Source organism: Rhinopithecus bieti, unplaced genomic scaffold (genome assembly GCF_001698545.2).
Source record: "Rhinopithecus bieti isolate Rb0 unplaced genomic scaffold, ASM169854v2 scaffold_31787, whole genome shotgun sequence".
Classification (NCBI taxonomy): Eukaryota; Metazoa; Chordata; class Mammalia; order Primates; family Cercopithecidae; genus Rhinopithecus; species Rhinopithecus bieti.
Genome location: NW_016814655.1, coordinates 3,070,563 through 3,087,114, shown reverse-complemented (window position 1 = coordinate 3,087,114; position 16,552 = coordinate 3,070,563). Strand labels below are relative to the sequence as shown.

Below are 16,552 nucleotides of genomic sequence, written 5' to 3'. Positions count from 1 at the left end.
TCAGCAAAATTTGGACTTCAATCTTTTTTTTTTTTTTTTGAGACGGAGTTTCACTCTTGTTGACCAGGCTGGAGTGCAATGGCCCCATCTCGGCTCACCGCAACCTCCGCCTCCTTAGTTCAAGCGATTCTCCTGCCTTAGCCTCCTGAGTAGCTGGGATTACAGGCATGCACCACCACACCTGGCTAATTTTTTGTATTTTTAGTAGAGACGGGGTTTCTCCATGTTGGTCAGGATGGTCTCAAACTCCCGACCTCAGGTGATCCGTGCGCCTCAGCCTCCCAGTGTTGGGATTACAGGCATGAGCTACGGGTGGCGCCACTCCACAATCTAACTTTTTAACTGCTCACAGGAAATTTCCACTCGGTTACCCTGTTGTGTGATTTCAAGAGATGCTCTCTTGTTGCTTGTCTTCTGGTTTCTTACTTGAGAAGCTTTCAATTCCTTCTTTCATTTCCAGCATCAACTTAATTTCACATTCTCTCTATTGTTGGCACTGAAGACCAGACGCACATTACCCCAAAGGTGGGTGGCTGGGCAGACTCCTATTTGGTCTCCCAGTCTCTAACCCCTTCAAATCCTTCCTATCAAATCCTATGCTGGGCACATACGTGGTGTACCACTTATGTAATTAAATACTGTGTAGGCCGCATCAGTCAATTCCGCCTATAAGGTTGATAAGTAATAAGAACCCCACTGAGAAATAGTAATGCCATGTTCCACACATTTTTATATCCCACTTGGTTTCTCACTATTCAATTTTTATCATCACATCACCACCACGAGAAGGTAGGTCGAAGAGCATCATTTCATTCTACAGATGATGGAACGAAGGTCCCGAGGTTAAGTGAGGCCTTAAGGTTGTGGCAGAAAGATCACACCCAGCGCACTGCTCTTACCATCAGAATCAGGGCTGTCGGTCCGCCCCAATTGTCTGCTTTCCTGAACTTATTTTCAAGTTCGCCATTGAGAGAAACCTCCGAATGACCAATTCTTAAATTTAAGGGTGCATAATAATCACCTATGGCTCAACGCAGCATTTCCGATTCAGCAGGCTGGGGTGGGCCGCGAAGTCTATATTTGAAATGAGCCTCTCGCTCCAGGTGACGCAGGTGGTGTGGGGACCGCACCCGGAGGACGACCTGGAGCCGCCTGACTTCACAAAGGCCTCCTGCCGCCCACCTTCAGCGGCCACCAACGCCCCGGCTGCCAGCAGCGGACCACCTCTGCGGCTGCGCGCCTACCGCAGCCGCTTGGCCCTAGTGGTTTCCGGCGGATTTCCCCGCCGGTGCGGAGCCGGGTGCCGGAGTCCCACAACCAACCACTACCGGTTCCTCTTTCGTCAGCAACCAGCGCCGGCAGGACCCGCGAATCCCGATCACCAAGAGCCTGTAAGGCGGCCGCCCATTGGCTCAGCCGCACTGCTGGGCAGGCGCTTCCAAAGCTTTGAGGATTGGCTGACGTTCCGGGCGCCGGGGCTAGCTGCCGGGGTAGGATCACGTGCGAGGGTCAGGCCCCGTCTAGGCCCTGCCTCCTTGCTGCTGCCGCTTCCAATCCTGGTTCGGTCTCGTGCGTTCCCGGAGGTCCCTCGCGGGACATATCTCACAGCCGCCGGGTGGGTCCGTTCGGCCTGCGTTGTATTTGAAGGAAAGAGGGGTTTGAGGTCAATTCTGTTTGTTGGGGTTTTCACGAATTTCGGGGCCCACAGTAGACTTGCCAACTTTAACTTTTGCTTAACACTTTACGAGAAATCTTATTTAACCTTGACCACTGTTGCATCAAAGAATTTCACATCCAAAAAAGTGCAGCCTAAGAATAAAGAACAGGTCTTCAAACTGCATACCTTTAATTAAGGTGTTCTTATTTTTCCGATTTGGCTGGAAACAGGCAGAGACCACCCAGATAACCAGTTCTCAGCCTTGCGTGGGACACCACGAATTTATGCCACGTGTTTACGGCGCTGGCAAGTAGGGGAATTTGGTTTCTGGGAATGTGCTGTCTTTGTGAAAACTATGAAAAGCCTTCTCTGCTACATTGAAATAATCATAAAAATAATAATAGCTAGTGTTGAATACCTACTAGGTATACTAGGTATCAGACACATGCTAAGCATTCAATGTTTCTCATCCAGTTTCTGAATGAAACCTCTGGAAACCACATAATGTACTGGTACTATTAGCTACAAATTACATATAAGAACAGCAGAAAGTTGTCATTTGCCCAAGGGCACCCAGCTAATAGCTACAAATTACATATAAGAACACCAGAAAGTTGTTGTCATTTGCCCAAGGTCACCCAGCTAATCAATGTTGAAGAGATTCGAACCTAGCCTGAACTCTTACAGTAAGACCATTATTGAGATGAATTTATGTGTGCTGTTTTTCCAGTCTGTTTTTATCCAACAGCTCTCAAGAGAGGATAGTATCTACCTTTTTGACCACACCATTATTCCTGGGATTTCACAGGAGTTAATGTTCCTTTTCTAAACTCAATGGTTTTGATTTTACAAATTATTTGACTTTTACTGATTTCGGGATTTTGACAATTTGCCTTTACTTATTCAGATGTTATTATACCAAATATTTATTTAAAAAGGTTTTTTTTCTTTGATTCCCCAAGTTGTAGAGAGAGAGGGATAGGGAAGCAGAATCAAGTACTTAAAAAGCCTCGTTTGACCCTGATTTCCCTATAGGGAATATGAAAAATTTCCCGAATATAGGCACATTTGAGAATAGAACCTTTTACCTAACTGATCTCACTTTTTGAACTCATTGGACAATAAGGGAACAGCCAGTAATATAATCTTTCATATAAATTAGGCTTCTAACATATTAAGAGGAATGTACTCCAGTTTCTGCTACTATCAAGAGATGGCATGACAAAAAATTTTGAAAAGTTGCCAAATGCAAACCACAGTTCCTCTTCTCAAAACAAATGCATGTAAATAGAGTATAAGTTATTTCTTTGGTAGCAGCATTTTTCTAGAAGGCTTAAGTCATTAATCACCCATGACCAAAGATCCAAACATTTTCAAAACAGATCCGATTATATTTCAGGTGGCTGAAAATGGATTTGAAGTAGGTTTAATATGGTCTAGTTACAACTTGTTTCATGACTGAGTGGGTCAGTATAATAAAGGTGTAAACATGAAATAACATAGAAGGAAAGTTTGCAAAGAGGATTTCAAATAAGTACCTGCTGGGTATTCAAAAGAAAGTAGGGATAAGCTTGAGGTTAAAATCTTTCTAGGGAAAGTATAGTGTTCAGAGGTAAGATTAAAAACCACATTACTGAAATGGAGTCTACAGCATTCAGCCCATTCAGTTGGCGTTAAACTGGTAACTGGTGAAATAAGTATTGTGAGTTGAACTTTAATTCTAATATGCTTGGCAAAGCCGAATCACAGTGTGCTTCATCTTTATGGATACAAAATTGGAATGCACTCTGTTATAAAAAATGTATTCTTACTCACTAGCGTTTGTCATTAACTTTGATGTATACTGAGCTCTTACTATACTGATGATGCCCTGGACTATTTGATTCGATACAGCAACTCATAAAGTAGGTATTATTGGCGTTCTCATTTTGCACGTGAGGAAAGTGAAAGTCAAAAAGGTTAGATAGCTTGCCTAAGTGCAAAAGCTGGGTCTCAAAAAGTCAGCCCATTGGGCTCCAGGGCCTGTTCTGAGAACCTTGACACTAGATTGCTTCCCTTTAGAGGAGAACAGCTTCCATCCCTGTCTTCTGACTCTACCAAATTAACTTGGCATTTCAGAACTTGATTTCCCACATACAGATATACTTTTCATAAACATTTCCCAACTCTCAGAGTTAGTTTCTTTTAAAAGGTGGGAACGAAGAAACAAAACTTGGAAAATCATCCTCATCTGGCAAAGTAGAAAGGTGGATCCAGGAACCTTTTAATTTACAAATGGAATTCCCAGTTTGGCCATTGTTCAGAGACCATGGATGGGCAAACTAAGGCCATTGGGTTAAATCCAACCAATTGTTGGTTTTTGTATAGCTCAATATCTAAGAATGATTTTTTACATTTTTAAAGGGTTGAACAAAAAACCAGTCACAATGTGATATGTGAAAATTATATGAAATCCACTGAGAGTGAGCACTAATATATTAATTATGGATGTTGGGTGGTAATATGTCAATGTGGGCTCATTGATTATAATAAATATACCTCTCTGATCGGAATATTGATAGTGGGAGAGACTGCATGTGCAGGGGCACAGCATGTATGGGAAATCTCTGTGTTTTCTGCTCAATTTTGCTGTGAATCTAAAACTTTTAAAATAAAGGCTATTCAAATATATATATGAAGTTCAAATGCAGTGTGTCCATAAATACAGCCACAGCCATTTGGTTGTTTATCTTCGATGGCTGTTTTTACACTACAAGTGTAGAACTGAATAGTTGAAACCAGATGGCCTGAAAAGTCTAAAATATTTAATATTTGTAAAAACATTTGCCAACCATTCAGTTCATTGCATCTGATAAAGACTAAGATACTGGTTGAGATTGTTGCCGCTGGAGTCAAACTTCCAGGGTTCCTAGTCCTCCCTCTTCCACTTACTAGTTGAGAAGTGTTTAACCATGCTAGTCTCAGTTTACTCATCTTTTAAAGTGAATCACAATAGAACAGTAATGGGACAATTTTTTTTTTTTTTAAGACGGAGTCTTGCTCTGTCGCCCAGGCTGGAGTACAGTAGCGCAGTCTCAGCTCACTGCAAGCTCCGCCTCCCAGATTCACGCCATTCTCCTGCCTCAGCCTCCTGAGTAGTAGCTGGGACTACAGCCGCCCGCCATTGCACCTGGCTAATTTTTGTATTTTTAGTAGAGACGGGGTTTCACCATGTTAAACAGGATGGTCTCAATCTCCTGACCTCGTGATCCGCCCACCTTGGCCTCCCAAAGTGCTGGGATTACAGGCGTGAGCCACTGCACCTGGCTCAGTTATGGGACTATTTTAAGAATTAACTGGGTCAATACACATGAAGCACCAAATAGTTATTAGTAAAATTTATTTTGATTTTGAGATTTTGTATTCCTCTTATGGCCTTTTTTAGGCTATGGATATATTTTTCTCAACTGTCTTGAAATCTGCTTTGTTTACATGTGGGATACATGTGTATGCCCAGAAGTCGTCTTATCTATCAGGAGCTCTAACATGACATGGTTATGTTTCTTGCTTCTATTTTACCATCCAGTTTGTCCTTCTTGGTCAGAATTAGCTCCAAAGTAATAGAAGTTACTCTATTACTTTCTCTGTCTTCCTAAATGAAAAGTCAGCTTAGCAAGCCAGGAACCAATATGTCTTCTCCAACACCAGATTTCTTGCTGACATATATGCTTTTTATTTTCAGAGAACATTTATTCAAACATTTTTGCCATTCCCTAATTCTTGTAAAATGTTAATGCTTTCCATATTATCTAAGCTTATTTCACATGAAATCATTGAATGACAGCAAAAAATGTAGTTGAGTCACTATTCTGAAGATTTGCAAAGATTCTTATTCACTAGCAAAAAATGTTAACACTATTATTAACCAAGAAGTTCTGGATAGACTGGAACTCCAAAGGCCTAACAGTACCCATTTATAAGCTACATAATTAGGCTGTGTCATTTTAATAAAAGATATTTAGATTCAACTATTATTTGTTGAGCAGCCATTATATGCTATATCTTTTCCTGGACTTAAAATCCTTTCTTCCCAACACTGTTACCAGCTTTAAAGGTCAAGACAACGAGTCAAGCTTTGGACTTTTAAAGTTCTTCAACCCTACTAGCTGGTTACTTTGGGCAAATAATTTCATTTCTCTGAAGCTGTTTTCTGTTTTGAAAAGTAGGAATAATATGAGTTGCCTGACAGAGCAATTGTAGGAATCAAGGTAATCTTTGGAAATAATTTAGTCAGTATGAGTGAGACACAGAAAATATTTTTCTTTCCTTCATGACCTGAAGGTCATTTGCCACAAAATGAATTTACAGGCAATTCCCACAGCAGCCCAATTCTGGAAAATTTAAGGAATTATTTTTTTACCTGCTGAAATTCAAGATCTCAGCTTATCAGCATCAGAGCCAAAGCCACCTCCATTATCTCACATAAACAGAAAAGCTGTGCAAGTGGCCCCTATATGGCTGGGCTGTTGGCAATGTATCCTTAGCATCTAGTAAGAGTGTTCTCAAAAATTTATGCTGGGGAATTGGGGGAGCTCACAAATTGTTCTTTGCCTCCAGGTATCTTAATTTTATTCATTGCTAGTTTTTCAGAGCTTGGGTAAAACCTCACAGGTAGGGACAGGACTGGGATGAGGCAACTGAGGTGTCTAGGGTGCAAAATGTGAGCTGTCTAGACACCAAAGGTGTCTAGGTGTCTAGCGGGCACTGACTCTCCGGCGTATGTGAGATTTCAACACCAATAACTTTTTATTTCCTAGTTGCTGTATCATGAGAATGTTTGGCCTTATTATTTTTTAAAGCTTACTTACTTACAGAGGTGTGGCCAATTGTCTTAGTGATGCAAGAGATTCAGAATGGGAAAGAAAAAGTCAGCATTACCCTAGTCGATTTTGATTAAACTCCTTTGAAATCCATGTTGGAGTTTAAATGCCCATTCTTGAGGGTTGCTTGATATAGATAGAGGAGGCCCCTCCAAAGCTTTAAGCACATATTCAGAGCAAGAGGGAGCTTTTCAGGTGTTATTTTGTCTTGTTTTGTTTTTTGCCAGTTCCTACTCTGCGGCTTCCAAATCTGGGGCGATGTCTCCCCAGGTTAAATTATCCTAGCTCCTGCTCCATATCGCTTTCCCTCTGCCCCGCCGGAGCCCAGTAGTTCAAAAATTAAATTTGGGGCAAGAGGTGCGCGCCAGAGCGCAGCTGCTTCTGGACCCTGCGGCAGCGGTGGCGAGCCACAGGGCGACGACCGTGAGCTCCGGGAGCTGCGCAAACACCTGGGGACCATGTCTGAGGATGCGATCAGGACCCTGGGGAAAGGTGAGTGCTCTCCATGGGGTCGGCGGAGCTGCCTGGCCTTGGCCTGCAGACCAGCGGGGCAGGAAGGGACTTGGAGGGCTCTCCTGAAGAAAAGCCACGTGCAGCACTGTCCTCTCTGGGACTTGGGAGTTGGAGCTCCCACAGCCATCCTGGGATCCGGGCAAGTGAGCGAGCTCCCTCCTCACTGGGCTGACTAAGCCTCTCCTTTCCCTGTCCCCCTTCATCGCTGCTCTGCAGGAAGCCAGCCCCCAGGGCCAGTCCCGGAGGGGCTGATCCGCATCTACAGCATGAGGTTCTGCCCCTATTCTCACAGGACCCGCCTCGTCCTCAAGGCCAAAGACATCAGGTGAGAAGCGGGAACCCAGAGCCCCAGGGCAAACCCAGTGCCTCACAGGAGCCCGGGAATGTTTAGCATCTCGGGCGTCCTGCTCAGATTTTAGAAGGGGCTCCCTGTCCCTTTTTTCGGAGGCAAAGTCAACAAGTAATTAGCAAAGGGCGGGCATTTTTTTTAGCGGGCCTTGCTGAAGTGCGGAGCCCTTTTCCGAGTCATGAAACTTCTAGGCCAGCGCAGAGGAATCTGAATGATGGGGCTGGTGAACTGGTTCCCTCCCAGAATGTTTAAGGGTGCAGCCAAGGCTACTGAGGCCCCTCCTGGCTGCTCCACAGAGGTAGTTCCCCCACCACACCCCAGGCATCTTAGGTCACCTCTGTTTCCTTTCTTTATTGAACTTACTGCGTCCAGCATTTTCTTATTTGTTCATCTATCTCCCCTCCCCAGTCCCCTTCACCCATGTGAATTCTCCAGGGTAGGAACTCTGTCTCTTTTATTCATGAGCTAGGAGAGAGCCTGTCACATGGTGGGTGCTCAAAAAGTATCTGTTAAATGAATGAACAAATCTTTCCAAACAATGAATTAAAAGGAATTGCTATCAAGAGGTGTCTGGAAGTTTTCAAGACACCTTGAAAACTTGAGAAATGGGTATGGATTCTTCCAGAAGGAAGTTTGCAAGACCAGCTCCTGCAGGTCTGGATCTGGAGGGCAGAGCAGCTTTGCTAGGATGTGGACTGCATAATACAGCTGGCCTCCAAGTTAGAGTGTTGAGAATGTGTCACTCCAGGTTCCTGACTCTTGTCTCGGAGAGTCCATCACAAGGGGGTGACTTCAGAGTTTCAGACTCATGTCAGAGAGATATAAAGAGTAATATAGAGATATTTTAAATAAAATTATGTAAATCCACCTTGTTGAGTATATAGGGCCTGTATTTCCAGATTCTTCCTTTTTGCTCAAATTAAGTTGACCTTAAGGTTACCTGCTTTTTGAGGAAAATAACAACAACAGGATGTTTTGCCCATTTGGTGATAAATTATCAGCTTAGGAGCTGATGTATTTCCTTAGGGCAGGGTGTCTCAACCTTGGCACTGTTGACAATTTGGGCCAGATAATTCTTTGTTGGAGAGGTGGGATAGGAGCTGTCCTATCCATCGCTGGATGTTTAGCAGTATCCGTGGTCTCTACCCATTCAGTAGTCTCTACCCATGACAGTAGAGTCCCCCTTCCCTATCGCCTATCTTCAGTTGTGACAGCAAAACAATGTCTCCAGACATTGTGATGTGTCCCTTGGGAAGGAGGCCAAAAATCACTTCTAGTTGAGACTCACTGCTTTAGGTTTTTTGGGTCTTTCTATGTGGCCTATGCTGGTCGCGAACTCTTGGGCTCAAGCAATCCTCCCATCCTGGCCTACCAAAGTGCTGAGATTACAGGCGTGAGGCACCTCATCCAGCCTCTGCTGTAGGTTTTAAGACAATCTCCTAGACTAAGCAACGAATGTTCCCATTTGTTTCCTTTCATCTTTTCAAACGTATGTTCATGCTTCTGGCAACTTTATAGTTATCTAAATAATAATTGTATTATTATGTGAACATTAAATAATAGTATTATTTGAACATCTAATAATTAGAAGAATTAAAAAGTTATTGCATGCTTACGTGCCAGGCACTGTCCTAAACACTTTATACATCTTCACTTGATCATCACCACAGTACCAAGAGATGGGTGTAATTCTTAGCCCTATTTTATAATTAAGGACACTGAGCACAGAGAGGTTAAGAATTCGGTTAAGGTCCCAAGCTAGACTGTTCAGTCTGATGCCAAAACTCATGCTCTTAATTGTTAACATTTACCATATTCTGTTGTGACCTGTAAATATCAGATTTGTATTTTCAAGCTGTAAAATGTACTAAATTCTCTCATGCCATGGTTAAGTGTGTGAGCTCTGAGTCTGTCTGTCTGGCTGTGTTTTTGGCTCCACAATTTTTTTTTTTTTGAGATGGAGTCTCTCTTGCCCAGGCTGGAGTGCAGGGGTATGATCTCAGCTCACTGCAACCTCCACCTCCCAGGTTCAAGTGATTCTCCTGCCTCAGTCTCCCGAGTAGCTGGGGTTACAGGCGCCTGCCACGATGCCTGGCTAATTTTTTGTATTTTTTAGTAGAGATGGGGTTTTGCCATGTTGACCAGGCTGGTCTTGAACTCCTGACCTCAGATGATCTACCTGCCCCTAGCCTCCCAAAGTGCTAGGATTACAGGCATGAGGCCCCGTGCCCGGCTGGCTCTACTGCTTCTTAGTGGGTGGTATTGTGTGTGAGATTCAACCTCCTTGAGCCTTCTTTCCTATAAGGTGAGTCTACTTCATGGGGAATTATGAGGAACAACTGAGATAAGGCACAGAAAACCTCCAACACGTCTCACTGCAGGAAGGAAGATGATGATGTTATATATTTTATACAAAACTTAAACTTTAGAAAACTAATTGCAAATTTTAACTTTTAAACTGATTGCTTCTGCTTTCAAGAAGAGTGCCTGCCTGCAGATGCCTCTCATTTTTGTTTTCCTTTTGCTTTTTAAGACATGAAGTTGTCAACATTAACCTGAGAAACAAGCCTGAATGGTACTATACAAAGCACCCTTTTGGCCACATTCCTGTCCTGGAGACCAGCCAGTGTCAACTGATCTATGAATCTGTGATCGCTTGTGAGTACCTGGATGACGCTTATCCAGGAAGGAAGCTATTTCCATATGACCCATATGAACGAGCTCGCCAAAAGATGTTGTTGGAGCTATTTTGTAAGGTATATTCAATTTAAAAAGCCACTCACACTCTATTTTACTTTGCATGTCTTTCCCAAACCTCAACCCGTTTTAAAGCCAAATCATTGGTGAAACTGATTTGTTTTGATACCATGTGATCCTCAGGAGATTAGCTAGCATGGAATTAGGGTAGAGCATGGCCACTGATATTAAAGTTAAAGGCTTAACTGCTAGGTGCTTCTCTATTTCAACTGGCAGGCTCAGGAGATATGGTTATGACATGGCAATGGCCATGTGACTTGAAGCAGGACTATTGAAAGAACTGAAAACTGGTGATCCTTAAAGGGACTATTTCCCCGACTTCAGGTGAAAAGTAATGGAGTGTGAAGATTATGCACAGAAAGTGATGCTCTTCTTCTTTTTTTTTTTTTGAGACAGAGTCTCGCTCTCTCTGTCACCCAGGCTGGAATGCAGTGGCGTGATCTTGGCTCACTGCCACCTCTGCCTCCTGGGTTCAAGCAATTCTCCTGCCTCAGCCTCCTGAGTAGCTGGGATTACAGGCGCATGCCACCACACCCAGCTAATTTTTGTATTTTTAGTAGAGATGGGGTTTCACCATATTGGCCAGGCTGGTCTTGAACTCCTGACCTCGAGTGATCTGCCTGCCTCGCCCCCCCCCAAAGTGCTAGGATTACAGACATGAGCCACTGCGCCTGGCCAGTGATGCTCTTTAGAGGCATAAGAGTGCCTGCTGCCCAGGAAACGTGAAGAATAGATAAATAGTGGCAGATTTGATAATGAAAGAAAAAAGAATGGAGAAACTTTAAGATGGTGTCTTTGAAAAGGAATTTTTTAAAAACCTCAGTGAGATTAACAGCTGACATATATCAAGCACTTATGATGTGCCAGGCACTGTCCTAATTACTTTGTAGGAGCTAACTCATTTAATCCAACTGCCCTTTAAAGTGGGTACTGCTATTGTATCCATTTTTCAGATGGGAACACTGAGGCTTAGAGAGGTTGAGTGTCCCACCTAAGAATGTATAGCATGGAAGCAGCTGATCAAGTAAGGAGCACTGGAGAAAGCCTCCTAAAGCACCCTGTTTTCCCAGGGCACTATGAGAAGCAGATTCCTACTTCTCATTAGGAATCCGGGATATGTCCGGGATATGACATTATCCTGGAACCACAGACATAACCTAGTGCTCCTCACAAGGAGCTGGGGGTCGGATGTGGGTGTTGCCCTGCTAGGCTGGAGTTATAAAGCTTTGCTGCCTTTTCAAGCACAGCAGAAACTGGAAGTTTCCACAGACTTCTCCACTGAGAACCTGTGTCCTCTGATTAGGTCCCACATTTGACCAAGGAGTGCCTGGTAGCGTTGAGATGTGGGAGAGAATGCACTGATCTGAAGGCAGCCCTGCGTCAGGAATTCTGCAACCTGGAAGAGGTACAAAAAGGGGTCCTTCTCCTGGTCAGCTACAATGGAGGAAACCAGGCAGGGTTGCTAACCTGGTCACTCTGACACGGGCCTTCACAGGCTTATTCTTTCTGACTTATTTGATAAGTCAGACTTCTGATCATCTGATTGCATGTTTGCCCTCCTCTAACGTGCTCTGGACTTATTCTGGAAAAATCTGATGAGGAGTTGGGGAGGACATGCCATGAATTGCTTCCTTTCCCAGAGTCACCCCATCTTCCTGAGTATCTCTGCATGGCTTCTGTAGCTTCTGCCAATGAGGTCAAGGTCTGTAAAGGTTAGGGATTGTCTTTGGCTGCTGGAGTCTAACTACTGTAAATTCATGTTGTAAGAGTTTACTGTCTCATGTAACATTCTCTCACATATTATAACGGTTTATTCTCACATATATGGTGGCTCACACCTGTGATCCCAGCACTTGGGGAGGCTGAAGCAGGAGGATCACTTGAGCCCCAGGAGTTTAAGACCAGCCTAGGCAACATAGCAAGACCCCTCCTCTACAAAAATAATTTAAAAAATTAGCCAGGCATAACAATGCATAGCTGTAGTCCCAGCTACTTAGGAGGCTGAGGCAGGAGGATTGCTTGAGTCTGGGAGGTCAAGGCTACAGTCAGCCATGATTGCACCACTGCACTCTAGCCTGGGTGACAGAGTAAGAAAGACTGACTCAAAAAAAAAAAAAAAAAAAAAAGCCAGAGCTAGGCAGTTCAGGCCTATTTTGATGGCTTCTTTATGACATTGTCAGGAACTGAAGTTCTTTCTCTTTATGGGCTCTGTCATCCTTAGTGCAACTTAGTACAAGGCTATCATCCTCAAAATAACAAAATAGCTTCTGTCACTGCAGCCATCACATCCAAGTTCCAGGCTCTGAAAAGCAGAATATAAAGAAAAAAATGGCAAATGGCCATGCCCCTTTTAAGGGCTTTAAATCCTACCAGAAATTCTACCCAATGGCTATTTACATTTCATTGGCCAGAACTTAGTTGTAGGGTCATGACTATCTTAGGGAAAGCTGGGAAATACAGTCTTTTAGCTGGGTTACCTTGAATAAAATCAGGGGTCTGTAATTAAGGAAGAAGGGGAAAATGGGTACGGTGGCAGGAGCACTCTTTGCCAGTAGATCCTTCATTAACCCGGCGGTAATGGAGCTACTTATCCCATACTTCTAGAATAATCTGGAAGGCAGTTCTTTTACTTCCATTATTTCTTTTGTTCCAGAAACTGATAAATTCACCTTATGGGTGGGTGGTTCCTCTATTGGCAGCCAGAGAATACGATTTTTTTCCCCTTAAGGGAAGACTGGTTATTAATACTCTTCTATTTGACCTTTATCAAGTGGAAACAGATTAAATGTGTTGATATTTCCAGTTGCCTATCTCAGATTTGTACAGTTAAGTATTTATGGATGATGAATGGTCATGTGTAGGAAATGTCAACCTTTTGTCCTGAGGTCACCAACTGTGGCCTTGACCCCAAGGAGGCCGTATGATGTGGTGGAAAGAGTCTTGGATCTTAGGCTTGGCTTTACTAAATTCCAGAACCTTGGACAATGTTCTGTACCTCTCTGGTCCTTGGTTTTCCCGTGTGTAAAATGAGGGAATATTTTGAAATGTGTGTTCCTCAGAGCCTCTGGGTTCTGCAGTGGGTTCTCCACTCAACTTCCCAGCGAGTGGAGGCCTGGTAGATGGTTCCAGACACTGCTTCACTCAGGTCAGCACTGCCTTTAACCACCATGTTCAACCTCACATCTAAGAAGATGGCATTTGGGGAGAAAGGAGAGCTGCTGCTTTAAAAAAGAAGTTTGAAAAATCTTGTGACTAGAGAATTTATGGTCTTTATTTTAAAGATCAGCTGAATGGACCCCATCATGCCTGGTTACCTTCTCACAGATAAACAGATACTGGACCAGGGAAAGGAGCTGGGGGAAAAAACCCTTTGAATTCAAAGATATAGTAATTGAAACATTTTCATCAGTTTCCCTCCTACCTCCATTTGGATGATGGATGAACTTTTAAAATTATGATGTAAGTATAGGGTTATGATGAAGATACAGTTCTTCAATCGGGAGTCTTTTCCAGGGCAAGTGAACCAGTATTTTGTGCCATGAATCATGCTGCAGATACTTTGCATACATCATCTCATTGAATCTTTCCAACAACCTTCTCAGGTACAAATGGTACTAGTCCTGTTTTGCAAATTGGAGTGGCCTCTTTGTAAAGGCTCAGAACTATGTACTAGGAATAAAAAATATTCAAGACCTTCAAGGGGCTCAAAGCCTGGATGGGGAGATAGGCTGTTAAGCCCATTTAAAACCTGGGTGTGTTGAGTGCTAGGCTGGAGACATGCATATGAGAAGGCTGGTCTGTGGGGGTAGATAAATGCCTCTGTTGACTCTTAGGATGAATTAGAGGCACAAGGGCGAGAGCCTGGTGTGTTTGGCAAACAGTAACCAGTGAGGGGTTGCCAGCGAGGGAGTGATTGGTAAGAGGCGAATGTGGAGGGTGGACCAGAGTAAGACACTGAAAGGCCTTTTCCACTGTGCCCACGGATTTGTACTTTATTTCAGAGTTGATGGTGAGTAATTGAAGCCTGTCAAGCAGGAGAGTGGTGTACTCCTTCATGCTTTTAAAAGTATTCAGCCCGGCCGGGCGCGGTGGCTCAAGCCTGTAATCCCAGCACTTTGGGAGGCCGAGACGGGCGGATCACGAGGTCAGGAGATCGAGACCATCCTGGCTAATATGGTGAAACCCCGTCTCTACTAAAAAATACAAAAAACTAGCCGGGCGACGAGGCGGGCGCCTGTAGTCCCAGCTACTCGGGAGGCTGAGACAGGAGAATGGCTTGAACCCGGGAGGCGGAGCTTGCAGTGAGCTGAGAGCCGGCCACTGCACTCCAGCCTGGGCGGCAGAGCAAGACTCCGTCTCAAAAAAAAAAAAAAAAAAAAAAAAGTATTCAGCCCATCGCTTGCACCCAGGATGGGGAGGTTGCTGTGAGCCAGGACTGTGCCACTGCACTCCAGCCTGGGCAACAGAGTGAGACTCTGTTTCAAAAAAAAAAAAAAAAAGAAAGAAAGAAAGAAAAGAAAAAGTATTCAGCTCAGCTGAGCACAGTGGCTCAAGCCCGTAATCCTAGCACTTTGAGAAGCCAAGGTGGGAGGATCACTTGAGCCCAGAAGTTTGAGACCACGCTGGTCAACGTGGTGAAACTCCATCTCTTTAAAAATACAAAATGTTAGTTTGGCATGGTGGCTTATCCCTGTAGTCCTGTGTACTTGGGAGGCTGAGGTGAGAGGATCACCAGAGCCTAGGAGGTTGAAGCTACAGTGAGCTATAATTGCACCACCGCACTCTAGCCTGGACAACACAGTGAAACCCTATCTCAAAAAAAAAGAAGAAGAAAAGTAGCCCAGCAAGAGTGTAGAGGTTGGATTAGAGTGGCCAAGAGCAGGGACTGGGAAGGGACAAAGAGGACCCCACTAAAGAGGGTTAGAGAGGGAGGTTTAATTAGAGAGATTTTGAGGGACTAAGATGAGATGAAATCTGAGGAAGGAGTAGGAGTTACCGAGGATGGTTTCCAAGTTTGTGTCTGGTAAGAGTTTGAGGGAGGACACATTTTGTCAAATTTGAGGTGTTGATGGAATATTCATATGTGGGCAGAGCTTAGAAGAGCAATGTATGGTCTCTACTGGACCTTTGGAATGGTTTTACAGGCTAGGAGCTTTAACCAGAGAGTTTAGGAATGCCGTCAGCGGTGTGGTGATAAATGTTTAACAATCAATTTTCTCTTAAAAGAGAAAGAAAAAGAAAAAGCACTGATTTATAGCATTTGCTGATTTGGGTGGTGTAAATACTTCCGCCAAGGCTAATTTTGAGCTACCAATGTGCTATCTCTAAACTCAAGAGCTGGCAAAAGATGTGGGCAGTTCCAGCATGTCATTGAATAAGAAATTTCACTTTATCTTCAATAACTGAGCCCCAGAAACACTGTTGTTAACCAGCCTCTGTATAGGTAGCTTTCACTAACCAGCCTCGGTGTAGGTAGCTTTCACTGATGCTATTTAAGGAACACCGGGTATTCCACATTGTCCTAACAGGTTTGAATGTGGTTTTGTCCCATAGACTGTTAGCAATAATTGTAACTATGGCTGAGCATGGTGGCTCACGCTTGTGATCCAGGCACTTTGGGAGGCCAAGGAGGAAGGATCACTTGAGGCCAGGAATTCAAGACCAGCCTGGGCAACACAGTGAGACCATGTCTTTACTAAAAATAAAAAAAAGTAACTAGTCATGGTGGCGTGTGTAGTCCCAGCTTCTCTAGAGGCTGAGGTGGGAGCATCTCTTGAACCCAGGAGTTTGAGCTTGCAATGAGCTATGATCATGCCACTGCACTCCAGCCTGGGTGACACAGCAAGACCCTGTCTCAAAAACAAAAACAAACAAACAAAGAATTGTAACTACAATGTAGGAAATATTGAAATCTGAAAACATGACCAATGAACTTGAATTATGTGATCCGTTCCTTTAAATGCCAATATATTTATTCTAGGAGATTCTAGTGAAATTGAAATTTGTCAGAATAATTCTAATGGAGATGATCCCCTGATTTATGCAACTCTTTCACATGGTTTTGCAAAATCAGGATTTTTTGTGAGCTAAAAATATATTAAATACTCATTGTCTTTCTGAGTGATAAGCAAGCCAAGATTTCATGTATAATCTTCTGCTATGTTATCCTCAAACAAAAGGTCAGTTCACCTTTTGGGCCTTAAACTCTGACACTTTCTTCTTTTGAAATAACTGCCTTGTCTAACTTTTTAAGTTTTGTGTTTTTTTCTCTTGTTTTTTGTTTGTTTGTTTTTTAAATCTGGTTTCAGGTGGTTTCTGTGGCTCATGTCCCAGCACTTTGGGAGGCTGAAACGGGCAGATCATTTGAGCCCAGGAGTCCAAGACAAGACTGGACAACATGGCAAAGCCTCGTCTCTA

General features: G+C 43.6%; 1 protein-coding gene across 2 annotated transcripts in view; it reads left to right on the top strand.

Moving 5' to 3' along the window:
* The first annotated feature begins 242 nt into the window (after positions 1 to 242).
* The window catches only part of GSTO2 (glutathione S-transferase omega 2), a 30,420-nt gene continuing 14,110 nt past the window's right edge, over positions 243 to 16,552 (top strand). Inside the window, exons 1-5 of one of the 2 annotated variants that reach the window (XM_017851748.1) lie at positions 243 to 1,490; positions 6,744 to 7,008; positions 7,246 to 7,354; positions 9,912 to 10,134; positions 11,439 to 11,540. In XM_017851748.1, the coding sequence (XP_017707237.1) occupies positions 6,975 to 7,008; positions 7,246 to 7,354; positions 9,912 to 10,134; positions 11,439 to 11,540 (468 nt within the window). In that variant the 5' untranslated portion in view covers positions 243 to 1,490; positions 6,744 to 6,974. Of the gene's footprint in view, positions 1,616 to 6,743; positions 7,009 to 7,245; positions 7,355 to 9,911; positions 10,135 to 11,438; positions 11,541 to 16,552 lie in introns of both variants that reach the window. The other variant, XM_017851747.1, reaches the window with a different exon arrangement.